The following is a 16,579-nucleotide window of genomic DNA, read 5'->3' as shown; positions in this document are numbered from 1 at the left end:
TAAAAGGGACCCTCCCTGCTCTTCCTGGGTGGTGGAGAGATGCAGCTTTATCTGGGAAATTAATCTGGGAGCAGAGACGGGTTGGCTCTTCTTGGCCTACCACCCTTCTGGTGGCAGCAAGCAGAGGCCCCATTTTGTTCTCTGTCTGCCCTCTGTCCTAGTGCTCCTCGTCCCGGCCTGCCCTGTGTCACTGGAGCCTGTCCCACGCCTGGGGACCCTGCCTGCCCCATCCATGGGACTCTGGCCTGCCCTGTGCAGGCAGAGCTGCTGGGACAGGCTGGTCCCATCTCCCCTCTCCACAGCAGTGAGCACAGTGAGGAGTAGAAAACACAGTGCTGAGAACCAAAAATTAAAATTTTTGTCATGGCAATGCTGGTATCCCTGATAGACGCTTGCACAGCCTGAGGAAAGCATTTTTTTCTCCTTCCTGGAGCAGAGTCCTGCTCCAGCCCTTCACAAGGAAGTTGGAGGCAAAGGGGTTCACTGCAAGTCCTGTCCGTGCTCCTCTGGGGCTTTGTGGTGACAGAACTGGGCCACCAGCCCTCCAGCCACATCTGTCCAGGTTACAGCCCCACCACCAGGCCATCTGCAGACCTCCCTGCCCATGCTGGAACGAGCTGCCTCCCACCACCTTCAGTCCAACCACCTCCAAAGATCAGGTTGTTTTATTTAATGCCTAAAAGGCACCTTTCAGACACCTGTTTTTGAAATGTTTGATGCTAATGGCCATAACAAGTCTGGGTGTTACAGTGGAATTATTGCAGGAAAAATCTGCCTGGTTTCTAAGAGAGTAACTCCAGAGCACATGTAGATTCTTCACATTCTTAATGCTTTTACCATATGAAAAATAATGTGTTCTGTGCAATTGATTCCAGTATTTCATTCGTTTTTCATCATCTCCTATCTTGGAACATCCCTCTCCCTCTTAACAACATACTTTCCTAGATTTCATGGCAAAGGACAAGATCAGCTTTGTGTTGCCATAATATCTTTTGAAGCAGAAAATTGTTTCCAGATTATCTAATGTGGGATGAAAAAAACCATCATATTTATGGATTGGTAAAACAGATAGACTTCCAGTTGAGCTTAGTTCCAGGAAGGTTTTGTGATGATTATCTGGGAAAAAAATGTTTTCATTATTAAGTGTCAAAAATGCTGCATTAAAGTTTGTTAGAGTATATTTATCCCTGGGTTTTAGTACTTGTTTTTTTCCAAATGTTACTGTAGCCTGCACCAGTTTCTTATTTTAAAACTTGTAATAGTGGAAATTCCGTAACGTATTTCTTGGTTTGAAATGAATTAAGTCAGATTCACTAGTCTTCTCATCACCCTTCAAAATACCTTTCAACATGAAGACAGAAAAGTGAGATGAGTGCACTGCATTAAATCGCAGTAAGAACACATCTGCCGGCTGGGGACTGACTGAGCGCTCTCTTCTTCCCTGCTTGTGTCTGTTAGCATCTCATTGCTTGTTTTGCTGTCCTGTTTTCTCAACCTCTGGGTGTCTGTGAGTTTCTGCTGGCTCTGGTATCTGTGTGCTATCCCAGGAAACCTCATTCATTCCCTGAATGTGAATGAAATAATTAGCCTGGACAATCTGTCTGACTGCAAGCAGGGCTGGTTACTTGCTTTTTATCATGTCAGCTTGCTTTTGGCTGTTATTGGTACCTACATTTGACTTTATATGACTCTTATTGATTGATGCTATTGCTTTGGCCACCAAACTTCAACTGCAGCTGGGGTGGCCAGAGTTTGGCTGCTCCCATGTGCACAGAATGCTGGCGTGGTGATGGATGGGCCATGCAGTGCAGCATGCTGAGTCTGTGTCTGAGTTTGTGTGTCCCATCTTCTCTCATCAGTCCCTGCTGCTGGTCTTGACCACTTGCTTTTTGAAGAGTTTTCTTCCCAGTCATCTTCCAGAGCCACAGCCTGCTGTTAGAATTTCCTCCTGCAAGTCTCCCCACACACTTAACTGCTGTAGTAGAGGGATGCCTTTTCAGAAGGTCCCATACTGATGTGTGTCTGTGTTGTGGTGTGTCATTGACATACTGGCATGTGCAAGTAGGCACCTGTGTGAGCAAAAGGCTGTTTTGGAGCCGACTGAGGAAGTCCCCTGGTACCTGAATAATATATGGATTTATGCAAACAGATAAACACAAATGTTAGCCTCCACATCCAAAAAAAAATTTGTTCTTGTTTAGTGACCTTTGGTTCCTATGGAAAACACTGATTATACTTACTGTAGTTCTGCATCTCTTTTCTTCTGCTTTTTGGGAATTTCTCAGGATATGTGCACGAAAGAAAATCTGTTTTATTATAACATTGCTGTACAGTCTGCATTTTGTGCCTCTCTGTCACATTTCTGTCCTTTTCAAAGCAGACAGTTGTGATGTCAGGTGGAAAGGATTTGGGCTGGAAAGTCGTCTGCTTGGGCAGATTAAATGCTTCCCAGACAAAAATTCTGGATCTGGGAAAAGTAAAAATAGTAAGAAGAAGTGTAAAGTCTTTAATCCTGAAACCTTAAGTACAGACAAAATGATTGGCCCAGTGTAGGTAAAAGAGAAAATGCATGTAATGCTGAAAAAGACTTTCTCACTAGTTCCAAGTGGCATTAACAAATTGTTTCAGGTGCCTGTCTTGTGAGGTTGTTAGAAGTTTATTACTTGATTGTTTGTTTTGTTCTTTTTAACTAAGCAGATTTTTTTTTAAATTGTCTGTTACAACACAAAAGCTGTCCAAACTGAGATGTGGTAAGCTGCTGCAATAAGGTATATGCAAACTGTACCCAAGGGCCTTTGCACAAACTCTGTAGTGTCTTTCCAATCCTGTGGTTATCATTCACCTAAAAAAACAAGTCTGAAAGCAAATATATCTGGCTTTAACAAACGGTTCTCTTGTCTTACAGAGAGAGGATACAAGCCATGGAGAAACAGATTGCCAGTTTAACTGGTCTTGTTCAGTCTGCGCTTTTAAAAGGGCCAAATACAAGTAATAGCAAAGATTCTTCTAGGTAAAAACAGAATTCATCTGTAATGATTTTAGTAATCAATCAACAAAAATCTATTTGAATGTAATAGTAAAAAAAATCCTGAATGCTCAATCATTTTTAAGTTTCTTTATCATCTCCATGAGAATGCTAGGCAGAGAGGAAGAATATGCCAAATGATAGATGGATATTAACTGCATTACTCTTCTTTGTGGTAAAAAGAATTAATGTAGCTACATCTCTGTGCTTTCTACTGCTTATACTCCATTCATTGCTTAACTTCTACTAAAAGGTGATTTAAAAAAAATTACTGATGACTGACAAATTACTGGTGATTTAAATTAAAAAATATATATGTTTTAAGGCCATTAAATTTGTTGAATATAAACTTCACTACAGTTGTAATAGTTAGTAAACTAAAATTACAATTTTTCTTGTTATTATTTAGTGAGAAGATGATGAAAATTGGGTCCAGCAAGAGCAGCGGCGACACTGCAGGTAAGATAATTCACTTTTAATTTGCAACTTATTCAGGTATATTAATAGTTCTAACATTACAAACATCCCAGCTTATGGAAATGTCAAATTTACTTAAATTTCCATGGCTGTACTGTCAGAACTGAAGTTTAAGTGCAGGATATGGGAGTTGATCACATCTTTAAGAGAGGAATTTCTGACAGGTTGAGATGGTATTCGGAATGAATTTCCCACCTGTGCTGAATGGTTTAAATGAGATGCAGAGCCTCTGCATCTGGTGAATTTTCCAGTGACTCATCCTGTCTATAGGATGTATGTATATCTGCCATTAACCCTAGATGTATCCAGATTGCTAGAGAAGACAAAATATTTAATTCCTTTTCTTGTCACCTGAACTTTTTCTAAGGTCCATCTGTCACTAGGATACTACTGATGTAATGACACCAAGAAACTTAGCAGTCAGCAAGACAGCACTTTCCCTAATTAAGCCACATTGATCTGTTCCTAATTATTAGTGTGCATCTAAACCTTTCTGAGCAAGCACCAATTATGAAGCCAGTAAGAGCCCGTCTTGCTTTAGCATCCCTCCTGGAGAGCTGTTAAGTGTGTTAAAGGTTGAGTTAAAACTGTTGACAAAGAAGATTTCCATGTGGTTGGAGCTCTTTGCGTAGGGGCTGCTGCTGGAGAAGTCTGAAGGCTATTGGTGTGCTTATATGCCTCCTCTTCACCTTTGTCATGCACTGAATGCAAATCCAGGCAGTTCCCTGCTTCCTGGTAGTGCTGCTCCCACAGGGAGGTCTGTGCCCGGCAGGTAGTAAACCACACACATTTATTGGCAAACCTATTATGCTCCTAACTAGCCTTTCTGTTGGAGCTGTTAGCTCACGTTCAGGATTCCTGTTTGTCTGGAATTGCAGTGTGTCCTCCTAATTGACAGAAACCAAACTAGACCTGGAAACTATCAACCACATGGAAGAGAGAAAGAGCTAAAGTCCTGGTACTGAAGCTTTGCTCCCAAGCCACTCTCTGGTACTGTTCCAACTCTTCCCTTCCTGGATGGGGAGAGGATTACTTAAAGCTTTGAAGAAATAAGTTGTAATTTTTCAGTTTCAGACAATATAGTGAAAAGTCTGTCATTATTCAAAGCAGCTGCAAAATGGTCTTCAGATTTTTTCCCTATTGCAGTGTCATTACAGACTGAGAATTTATGGCATTTCCCACTTGCACAGGCCTCACCTCATATAAAGCACTTATAAAACTCTCACAACCAGCACATACAGTGCCTTGTTTTCCTTTTCGTGGTGCATTGCAAACAGCAGCCTCTCTGCTCTGCCTGTGGTGATACCAGTACTTGGTGAGGGGCACTCAGTCAGAGGACCTGATCCAAGTGGGTGCTGCATTGAGTGGGATCTTGGGCCTCCAGAGGTCCCTTTAAACCTGAATTATGTAGTGGTTTGTGTGTGCATGTGTAAATGTGCACTCACTTAAATGAGAAATGGAAAATATTCATTGGGAAAGCAACCTTGCATACAGCAAAAACGGAGATTCCCTGGGCAGTCATGCCCAGCCCACCAGAATATTGTGGTTCATCTGACCAGCAGCCATTTCCTGGCACTGCTGTTCCCAATACTCCTCACTCACTACCTTATCATATGACTGACATGTCCCTGAAATGACAATATTACATCTGACAGCTGCATGTGCAACCATGAAGGGGGAGATGGAGGGTGGGAACTTAATTTACTGTGAAAGGCCAGATCATCATCTGTCACTTACTGACAGAGACACTGGCTTTGTCACATGGCCATGTGCCTATCCAGCTTATGAGTAAGGATTCCAGCATTCAGCTTGTGCTATGGATGCCTTTCTCATCACCTGGGAGAAGGGGATAGGACAGTGGGAGCAGCCGTGCAGCCAGCAGTCTGCAGGCATCCCTATCAGTGCTATAAGGTATAGTTGTAACTCCAGCACCTGCATCTCTGTATCCTGTCTTTCCAACATGATTCAGCCACAAAATTAAATTGTAGCAGGTAAGGGAACAAGGTGTGGTGACCCCAGTAACTGCAGTATTGTAACCCACAACAGCTATTACTGGAAACTGCTGTGTAAAAGAATAGTCTTGTATAATGGAATATTTTCCCGCTTTTGTGCCTGGAAGTGCTCAGGACATGGTCCAATGAGTCAGTGCAGTTTGGCTTACTTGAAAGCAATCTGCTAGAATAGAATGTTTCTCCTTTTTGTGAATATGCTTGGGTTCAAGCAGAAGCTAGACACACTTCCGCTGACCGCTGTTTTGTTCTTCAATTCACCCCAATCTTTATTACATATAGTCATTTAGGCAGTGACTCTCTCACTTTACAATTCCACTTGACAACTGTGCACTCAGATACCAGTTTTAGCAATTTCAAAGACTCTTTGAAAGACAAAGTGGTATAAAATGTTGATTGAACAGTCCTTTCCAGAGCTCTGATAAGCAAAAATGTGAATTGCTTCCCATTCTAAAAAATAAAACATCTGTGCAAGATAATATTGTCTCATCAATGTTGAACCAACATTGTATTTTATAGTATGTGTTCCAATGATAGGAGACTTCTGTGCAAAAACTAGACTACATCCCTTGGGATGGGAAAGAAACCAAAAATTCTGAACCCTTGATAACTCTGTATAGCTAGATTGTGAATACTTCGTTTGGTATGTCATATGAACCAAATTGTATTTAATTTGCTTTTGCTGTGCCAGTCTGTAGAAGCCATTGACTTCTTTAACCCCAAATATTAAGGACTCTGAAGAAACCCGGCTTTTTCACTGAGGAAGATGAGTCTGGAATAACAATGCTTGTCTGCATTTCTTAACTTTTATTGCTTTAGGCTCAGTTCTTTCATGGGGGATGGGTTCAAAGAGCAGTAACCCTCCACAGACTAGCTATGTCTCTTCTGCTAATGTAAGAGAAATTCCATAACTGAATCCTTATAAAGATCTTCAGTTCCTGAAACACCATCATGGTATCAAGGAGCTCTTGATTTAAAAACAGCACATGATTCTAAAACCAAACCATACTAGTAAGAGTCACCACGAGATTACTAACAAATATCCTGAGAAATACTTACATACTCTCTTTTCTGTCATATTTCTGTTCATCAACTGGAGATTGATAGACTAAATCCTGGATTCATTTATTAAATTGAGATCAGTTGTTTCATGGATTACCAAAATTTTTGCTAGTTGCTGCCTTGTTAGAAGAGGAAGGAAGACATTTCAGTATTATTTGAGAAGGGGATCAGGGAGTACAATTTTCTGCACTAACACCACCAATACAAAACAAGAGGAAGATGGCAGCAGGGGGAAGTATTACAAACATAGGGCTCAGATTTGATTCCTCATTCTTTGTGAACTGTCTTGTCATCTGTGTATATCTGTGTGCCCTTCTCACATGCATGACTCTTGCTGTGATGACCTCTGAATTAAATCATTGTCCATATCTGCTTGCTTATCTCAAAGACAGATCATGCTAGTCTTAGAACTCCATCAGCATTTGCAGACAAAATATGATCCTGAATTCGTTTTGGATCAATGAGATGAAGTTGCACACTAATGTATATATAGAATATTATATTATTTTGAGGCTGGTTTTAGTGCCATCTAGTAACTGTCACATCTCCCCAAATAATGCTTGAAAATACTGTGTCTCTTTAATTAGATTAGTTATTTGTAAAAAAAAAATTATGTGGGGTGTCTTCTGATGGCCTTTTGTGCCAACCTACTTCAAAATAAAATCTTAGCATTTCATTAAAAAAAATCTGGGAAACAGAAGGACAGCAGTGTCTTTACAACCATAGCAAAGGTCAAGTGTCAGGGAGTCATGTTCCTTATCCCCTGAGCACACAGCAAACCTTTCCTCTTCCTGCACTTCAGTTCTCTTTGTACTTTAAAATGGCAGCTTAGTTCATTAGCCTTTGTTAAAACTTAACTTTTTTTATTTGTCCAAAGTATTAGGAAATTATTGTGTGAGGTTGAATTTCCCTTACCTAGCTCAAGAAGAGGTTTATTTAAAAACCCAAGAGCCAGTGCTGTTTTTTTCCCTTTAATCCATCTGGCCTCAAATCTAATCACAAAGCTACAGCCTGGGACTATTTCCAACAGTGAGCTACACTCCCTAGATGAAGCAGCCCCTCATTCAGCTGCCCTTTTATTCTTTCTTGATGAAAATATGAATATGTGAGAAATCAGCTGCTGATGGTTATGGCTCACTCAGTGTCTTTGTGTTTCACACCCGCTGGGGTGAGCGGTCCCACTGCCCCATTTCCCAGGCTCTGAGCACACTCTGCAGCAGGGACACTGTGGCAGCCAAGAGCACCTCATGGTGAAAAGAGGTGGCTGAGGCAGCAGTGAGGAGGAGAGCTGCTTTGTAGGGAGTTGGAGACATTTATTGCTTACAGAAGCAGATCACAGTCCATCTACACTAAAAGGAAAGCAGGCACCCCTTCCTGAGAAAATATGTGAATTGACTGGGGTCCAGCATGGGGGGAGGGACTGGTGGGGTCTGATTCATGCCTTGGCTGCCTCATCACAGGGTCAGGGGCTGAGGTTTTGGAGCTTTTGCTTGAGGCAAAGAACAGCACAAAGGTAGGTGTGCTTTCAAAAATAGTCCAGATTTGTGGCTAGGGATCAGAACTCTTGGAGACTTATCCACATTTTTCAGACTCTCTGGTGGTTTCTGTCTGTAAGGTTTATGAACTAAATACCATTCTCTTAAACAAAAAAGGCAAAAAATACTGCATGTGGGAGGGAAATAGATGCTTGACTGTAGGAGAAACTGCAGTGTACATGTAGACAGATAAGTATGAGCATACATTAGACTGAAGCATGGAGTGGGTACATAATGGCAGTGAACAAGGACTGTTTATTTCTTGAGTGTTGCTTTCTGTTAAGGAGCTCTGGGAAAGTCAAGAGACCATTGAATCATACTGGAGTATAGCAAAAATGTGCAGCAGCTTGCTCAGCAGTGTAATGACGAGTGCTGCTGTTGAAGCACCAAGCAGATCTAGCTGGAGCAGGTTCAGGGATGGTATAGCATTACAACAGCATGCACCAAGCTAGAAGAGCTTTTTGTCTGAGCATGTCTCCAGAAGCTCATAGCATGGCACACTGTATGTAGCATGGATCCAGCCAGAGGTGCCTCTGCTTTTATTGAGCAGAATTGCAAATGAAGGAAAAGTAACAAACATGATTCTTAAAAACCTTAAAAAAATAGGCTGGTGTGATTTCCAATCTTTAAGAATGCTTCCCCCAGATGAATTTTGCAAAGGTTGTATTTGAGGTATCCATACCTATTGGAAAAGGAATAACTGTGTTGTTATGCTGAGCTGTACTCAGGCACATTTGGAGGAATAGTACAAAACACTATGAGGGATGAGAGCATGGGGAGAGAACTTCCCACTCTGGGAGTTGTACTCATTCCAGTCAGAAGATGTGTCATGCTCTTTAGTGCACTGAAAATTTGCCTTCAGCAGGCAAAGCTCACAACACTGGTTTTTGTTTGATTTCATTGAACTTGATAGAATGTGTGCTTGTGGGAACAGATGATGACCAAAATCCCTGTGTAAATCCATTGATGAGCTATTTTTTGTTTCTTCAGATTTCTTTCTTTCATCATAGAGAAGGATGAAATTGAAGTAGGGAATGACCTAATCATAGAATAGAATAACGGAATTATTTAGGTTGGAAAAGACCTTCTAGATCATCCAGTCGAGCCATTAACCTAACACTGCCAAGTCCACCACCAGGCCAGGTCCCTAAGCACCACATCTACACATCTTTTAAATACCTTCAGGGATGGTGACTCAACCACTTCCCTGTGCAACCTCTTCCAATGCTTGATGACCCTTTTGGTGAAGAAATTTTTCCTAATATTAAATCTCCCTGGCTGTAACTTTAGGCCATTTATTTTTGTTCTATTTTTTGTTACCTGGGAGAAGTGACCAACTCCCACCTCCTTCCAACTCCCTTTCAGGCAGTTGTAGAGAGCAATAAGGACCTTGAGACTCCTTTTTTCCAGACTGAACACCCCCAGCTCCCTCAGCTGTTACTCATCAGACTTGTGCTCCAGACCCTTCACCAGTTTTGTTGCCCTTCTCTGAACATGGTCCACCTCTCAATGTCTTTCTTGCAGTGAGGGCCAGTTAATGCTGTAGTTCAGGGAGCAGCAGCCATCTGTGCCATTTGGGATCAAGGAATAAGGTGGATTTGCAGTGTGATGGGAAGAGTTTGCAGGACTACAAAGTACTGGACTTAAAAAATGAAGTTTGTTGTACTGATGATCTGTCATTTGTCTGCTGGGGGAGTGGGGGGGGGGGAGGGACACATTAGGAGAAAAATTTGAAGAATATGGGTGTGTAAGTGCAAATTGTGAGAAGGAGCTGACATTTCTAGTACCTGATGAGCTGGAATTTGCTTGTTCTGTCTAAAGAGAGCTTCTTCCCAGGTACTTGAGACTGAAAAGAACAAGCTTGGCATTGTTCCTGTGCAGAAGAACAGCATTCTTTAACAAAGAAAGTTTTGTGAGGACAACAATAATTATTTTCAGAGTGTGGCTCGGCTCATTTCCTTGTGTTATGCTGTATTCCTTTCTGACACACTAAAAGGGAGTGGGTGGACGCAACATGGCTGGAGAGCCTCTGGCACACCATCATTTAATTCCTCTGGTTTTACAGGGTTGCTGCTGGAGGTACCTGCTAGAAATAATGCAGTTGTCCTTTAAGCAGTGAAGCAAGATTTTCTATAGAAATCTTTTCCCCATATTTGGCAGCTTGACTGAATCCATCTCCTGTGATGATTAATCAACAAATACGTAGTTCAGGAGTCCTGTGAATGAATTTGCATCAACTTGGTCTCAGACATCTCCTGGGAAGACACTCCCAAAGTTACTTTTAGAACCAATTTGATTTGTTGCTGTTTTATGTCATCTGCAGTTATAACTTATTATCCCCTCTCCACTGCATGTGGTAGAAAGCAGTCCTGGAGTAATGCAGTGCTCTGGTTGAACTGAGGTTCCAGCACAGATACACTCTGATGCTGTGCAGGCTTCCCTCAAAATATATTGTATAGGAATGTGCTTTTTGTTCATGGAGTGACAAAACTTCTTTTTTGGTTTTTTTTTAAAATGAAGAAAACTTAGAAGTTTTTTTTTTTTTAATTAGGTAAAAAGACACTTTATAGGATTTGAGGGACCTTATTTTAAACTGAAGGATAGCAATTGGACAAGAGCAAAAAAGTATTGCTTAAGCAATTTACTAGAAAAAAGAAGAGAACAAAAAAACTAATTGCTCTTGTCAGGTGTTTTACTAGGACCAAGAACATTTTGCACTTGTCTTGGTTTTTTTGTAAAGAGTTTTGTTATTTTGCATTTTTTTTGTTTTGTTTTGTTTTTAACATTACTACAAAAGCTATTTTACTAATTTTATGCTTTTTTAAGTAGCTGAGCTATTTTAGGTGTAGTAAAAATGTCTAAGAGCTTATGAGGCTTGGCTTAAAAAAACTATATATCAGTTGGGTGAGGAGGGCCAGTCCCTGTTAATGCTGAGTGTTGGCATCCATCATTTGCTGTTCTCATCCACCTGTGTGAAATACCTGTGGATTCAGTGGGCAGAGGAGGGATCAGGTTTGCACCTTCTCTGCTGTGAACTCAACCTGTGCTGCTGCTTATTGCAGGTGCTGCCACCATCTCTGGGGGGAAGAATGCCCTGGGAGCTGTGGAGTCAGCTGTCACCCATCACCCCTCTGGAGCCCCAGCAATGCAGCTCAGCCTGCACGGGATGAAACGCAGCGTGTCCGATCTGCGGCTGCAGCTGCACCAGATGAAGCAGCTACAGGTATGATTACCTGGACAGTGCTGGGAAAAAAGATGGCTTGGCAGCAAATGCCTTTTTTCCTCCTTCCCTCTCTCTCATTTTCTCCCTTTACCTTTTGTACAGTCTCAGTAGCAGAGCTCTAGTGAAGGGCATACCCAGGTACTACAGACACAAAAGCTTGCATCGTCCTTGAGGTGTGAGAATTAGCTCAGTTAAACTACTGTTGCTCAGATATTGAGAAAAAAAAATAATTTCTAGCTTCGTTGGATGACTCTATACATGAAAGCACTATTTATATTACAATAATATCATGTCTGTGATTACAGTTTGGATCCTGCTATGCTATGTGCTGTATAAACATGTCAGAAGAACCATGTTCCTGCTCCATACTGTTTACAGTTGAGACAGATCTTAAGTCCCTGAATAAACAACTTTGATGTCAGGAAACCCAAATGCAGCTGAGGATCAGTAGATATGCATTAAGCCATCTTAGTTTGAGTCCTGTATTTACAGAATCCAGAAAAACAGCCAACTTGAACAGTAAGAAAAAAAAGGTATTTCAAATGTTGCTGCAAAGGTTTGTTGTGTCCCACTTACACTCAGGTTTCAACAATACCTTCCCAATACATGTCAACACCTCAAAACCTGCAAGAAAGAATACAACCAATGAACAGTTAATAAAAATAGTATGTTGGCACATACAGTCATGCTGCAAATATAAATATATGCTGTTCATCTCAGACACTGTAAAAATAAGCATATGCAGCTGTACAGGTCTTCAGCCTTTTACTTAATTGGAAACTGAAGAGCACTGTGTATTGTCTCAGAAGATGGAAAAGAAGGCAGAGCACTTTCTTGTAAGACAAAGTGGACAGTGGGGGAAGCTTCAATACTCTGCCAGTCCTCCTTACCCAGAAAGTGACATCATGTGTTAGCTATTGTAGGGCTGCAGCTGCTGGTTTTATAACCAGGGTGATGGTACCATGTCAATCACGTATGATTTGCTGATAAATTTTAGAACAAAATAATGATAATGCAAATCAGAATTCAGAGCATGTTTTACCTTCTCCTCCTTATCTAAAGGAAATTAAATTATGAACCAGTCATCAAGCAAAGGAGCAGAAGGGTGAGGTAAACATCAGTGTAGGAAAATGTGTCCAACTGAAGGTCCTGTGACAATGTCCTGTGCTCTGTTTGCTGGAAAGGCAGAGATGGCGGAAGATGTTTGGAGAAAAGAGTTGTATCAGGTGACCTCTGCCTGTGGTACAGCTCCCTTGTATTTAAACTTTCAGTTTAGGATCAGTATGCCCCAATAGCAAATGTCCCTTTCAAAAGCTATTCTCAGCAGTGCTGCCTACGTGCCAGCCATCGTGTTCCTCATCTCATTGGAAGACACTGGCATGTGATCTCTGCCCTGGCACATTATGTATAAGTGCATATTTTTCCACATTCGTGCTGCAAACCACTGCAGCCCCTCTGTCCTCCTCCACACCGTGTTCCAAATGCAGCTCTTGGCAAATGCCTTGGGTCTGGTCCCCAGCTGTGCTCGGCATGTGGCCTCAGAACGTGGCTGGAGGCTGCAGGGCTGCTTGGAGGCAGGGAGCTCATCCTTCCCACAGGGCTGCCCACCAAGGAGATGGCATTTCCCAGGCTGAGCTTTGTCTCCATGGCCCTGCCCAGGGCAGAAGCCTTGCTTGTGATCAGACATAACATTGTGGCACACAGAAGTGAAGGAATTTCTACCATCTACACAAATCAATGCTGCCAAGGAGGTCTTGAGAAGGGAAAAAGGACATATCCCGAGTGTGCTCATTAACTCTGGCTGGCTTCCCTTAATTCAGAAATTATAGCAAACTTGGTGCATTGAGCTAGTGGAAAGTTGAGAAATTTTGATAGTCAGTTGGAAGAACCTGTAGCTCAAGGGAAACTTTGGTATGTTACACATAAATTCCATTGATGAGAGTTTCTGTCATGGCATTCCTGAGCTATTTTGAAAAAAGCTCACCGTTTGTAGGGCAGCAAGTGAAACAGGCAGTGTTTTAAACTGAAGAGTGTTGCAATATCACATTTTAAATTATATACTTTGTGCTACGTTTTTTCAAAAATAATTGTAAGTAGAAGGGAAAAAGTATTTTTTCTGGTTTCCCAGATTGTTTTCATTTCATGTTTGACAGTGCTTCCTATTTTTCAATTTCACTGTTTCTCCTGGTCTGGCAGTCAGTTTGTTCCTGTTTGTGTGAATTTTTTATACAGTGATAGACTAGAAGAAACACCTCAGAAAAATACAGGCACAAAATTTGGCAGGATAAATAAGAAACAGGAACAGGACATAAAACTGTGCTTAATAATGTCTATTGTTTAATTTTCAATTGATGTTACCACTGTAAGTTCATACTAATTTTCTTAATAGAACCAGAGAAATGCATGATAGAAAAGACCCATTAATTTGTGTATCCTTTGTTTGTGCTGGCAAAATCTTCTTTTTAAACCATATCCAGCAGCAATGGATCCAGATGTATTGATTCATACACCAGATAAACATATAATGTAAGATGCCACCAAAAAGTTAAGATGTGGTTGGATTTTGAACAGAGATTCTTGGCACACAGACATTTACCTCCTGGCTGTTGCTAGAGGCTGTATACACTTCTTGCTACTACACTTGCATGTTCTAAGTGCTCTGATTTTCAGAGACATTCAGGACAGACTAGGTCCTGGTGCTCTGGAGTTTTCCTCAATTCCAGAGATGGGCTGGAACCCAGCCTCTGTCCTGAATGGATTTGTCACTGGTAAGAATTGAGCCCACGATGACTTAGTGGGGTTGTTCATTCTGTGCTCCCAGGTATTGAGAGCTCTTAGTATCAGGTTTGAACCAAGTCTTGGAGTGTATGTACATGGTTTATATCATTATCTTATATATGCACCGGATTTTTTTGTCTACTCCTTCTTTCCTTTAACTGAACTCACTTTAAGGGAACACAGTTAGATATGATTAAGGTTCCCTATTAGGAACATGTGTGCACCCATGCTTTTCCTTCACTCAGCGCACTGTCTGCAGGGAAGTGAGTGCTGCAGAAAGGACAGAAAATGTAATAACACTGTCATAAATGGTATGATACTCAGTTTCACAAGTGTAACTGTGAATTAGAAATTAATATATATTTGAGCTGCATTATAGAACTGGAGCTGCTACCTTTAATCAATGTATGGTAACAAACTTCAGGAGCTAGATACTTAGATTCTGCAGAGGTGCTGAGCTGCAGGCAGCCAGCTCCTGTTTGTGGCTGTGCCCTGGAGTTCATGGGGAGGTGGGAGATCCCACTGGGCAGGTCATGCTTGTCTCCTAATGAGGAGCAGGGTTGTGAACTAATACTTGGTTTTCTAGTTACCTGTCTCATAGATAATAATTGGTTCAAAGTGAACTGAACTGGTTACCAGATTGTTCTTGGAGTGGGTACCAGAGGCAGAGCTGGGGTAGTTGTGTGAGAACAGTAACAAATAATGGCTGAAGCACAAGATGAAGAAGAGGGGCAAGGAAGGTATCTGGAGAAATTGGTGAGGCTGAAAGTGAGAACCAAGGGTAAAGAATGTATGAGAGATGCTAGAATTCAAAAAAAGTATGCTAAATTTGTTTCTGTATGAATGCTGCTTGCAGTTAAAAGGTGAGGTAACTCAAATTAGCAAGAAATTGCCATTTGTTGGTGACAGGAAAGCCTGCATTGGTTTTCCTTACTTTTAGTACGTGCCTTTAGAACTTCAGTACTGCTTCAAGAAAGACTCTTCAAGAATGAATGTTTAAGATTGTTTATTTGGCTTATTTTCAAGCAAGCTTATAGTACAAAGGTTCTGTTTTGTGGAACGAGAATAACTGTGGCAGATCCATAAAACATCTTTTCATTGAGATGGTGGAGCAGAGGTGGTCAGAGGGGCAAGTGGGGTGTACACTTAGCCAGAGAGTCTCACATCTGATTCTGCTGGCAGAAGAAAGGTAAGAATGAAGTTCAGTTCCAGAGCACAGGGGTAAATGGGATGGGCAGAGACCACCTTCTCCTTCTTGCTCCTGCTCTCCCTGCCTCATCCTTTGGCTGCTGATTGACACAATTGCTCCCCTCCCACAGTTCTTTCTTTTGTCTCTCTGAACCCATATGTACTTCTCCCTTCTCATCTTTTGACCCTGTTCCCCAGGCGTGAACAAACTCAGGTTTTTTATAACTAGCCAATTATTGCACGAATTTTCATAGAAATAGTAAAAACATTTCTTTGATACCAAGATTGAGTCATGTTCCAAAATTAAAGAGCTCACTCCAAACTCTGAGGTTTGGGAGTCCTCAACATACAAGATTTTTTGAAATCTTATTGTGTTACATTTTTATTCCCTGTCCTCATTACCAGAAATAGATGAACTTTTATGACTGAAACTTCCTGGTATTGTTCAAGCACTTAATAAATGGAGGTGACAAACACCTTAGCTGTACACATCACCACAATAAATATAGCTCCTCTACATACCCCCATAATAGGAAAAACCATGTGCCTGCCATTTCACAACCTCACACACTCACACATACTCAGTTTTGCTATTAGTGGAAGTCCCTTTTACCAGCTGAGGAACATCAAAGTCTTAAATTCTGGACACCTGAGACTTAAGTCTAACTTTATTACTGACCTTCTCACTGACCTCGGATCAGTTGTTTCACAGATCCTAACTCACTTCCATGTATCACATTTCCCCACTTTTTAAAGAGCCGGGAATAAATTGTGTGACTGAAGTGTTACATGCTCATTCACCCATTTATTCATTCATTTAGGTTTTCCTACTTGAAAATATGACACAATAAAAGAGGTGTGTATCTCAGATAGTTGTGCTGGCCTTGCAGTAAGAGATTTTAATTTATCAAATCCAAACATTAATCCCATCATGGGGAAAATACACATACAAAATACGTACTGTCTTCAAAATAATCTAGATGTTATTTATATATTTCTGTGCTGTTGAAATGTTTTTCAGCTTCATTTTTTCAGTAATTGCTGACACGTCTCTTCAGCTGAATTTTGAGCTAACTCCTCCTGCTTGTAACAGCTCAGATTTCACACACACACATACACACACATCCCCGCAGTGAGGTGTTACCCTCCCTCTCATCACAGTTGTGTAGCTGGAGAAGAGAGTAAGAGAGTCAGGCCCAGGGACTGAAGAGTCATCAGTGAGGAACTGAGTTTGTTTCTCTCGTGCCCATATTGGTTGGAAAGAATTGTCTCAGCAAAGGCA

General features: G+C 41.3%; 1 protein-coding gene across 6 annotated transcripts in view; it reads left to right on the top strand.

The window, feature by feature from the left end:
• Positions 1-16,579, top strand: part of KIAA1217 (KIAA1217 ortholog) — a 230,281-nt gene that overhangs the window by 185,820 nt on the left and 27,882 nt on the right. For 4 of the 6 annotated variants that reach the window (XM_036404068.2, XM_036404087.2, XM_036404103.2 and 1 more), the window contains exons 7-9: positions 2,906-3,010; positions 3,435-3,484; positions 11,171-11,331. In XM_036404068.2, the coding sequence (XP_036259961.1) occupies positions 2,906-3,010; positions 3,435-3,484; positions 11,171-11,331 (316 nt within the window). The remainder of the gene's footprint in view (positions 1-2,905; positions 3,011-3,434; positions 3,485-11,170; positions 11,332-16,579) is intronic. The other 2 variants (XM_036404095.2, XM_036404113.2) reach the window with 1 other exon arrangement.

The sequence above is a fragment of the Molothrus ater genome, chromosome 1 (genome assembly GCF_012460135.2).
Source record: "Molothrus ater isolate BHLD 08-10-18 breed brown headed cowbird chromosome 1, BPBGC_Mater_1.1, whole genome shotgun sequence".
Lineage (NCBI taxonomy): Eukaryota > Metazoa > Chordata > Aves > Passeriformes > Icteridae > Molothrus > Molothrus ater.
Note: the sequence above shows the minus strand (reverse complement) of the source record. Positions and strands in the feature narration are given on the sequence as shown.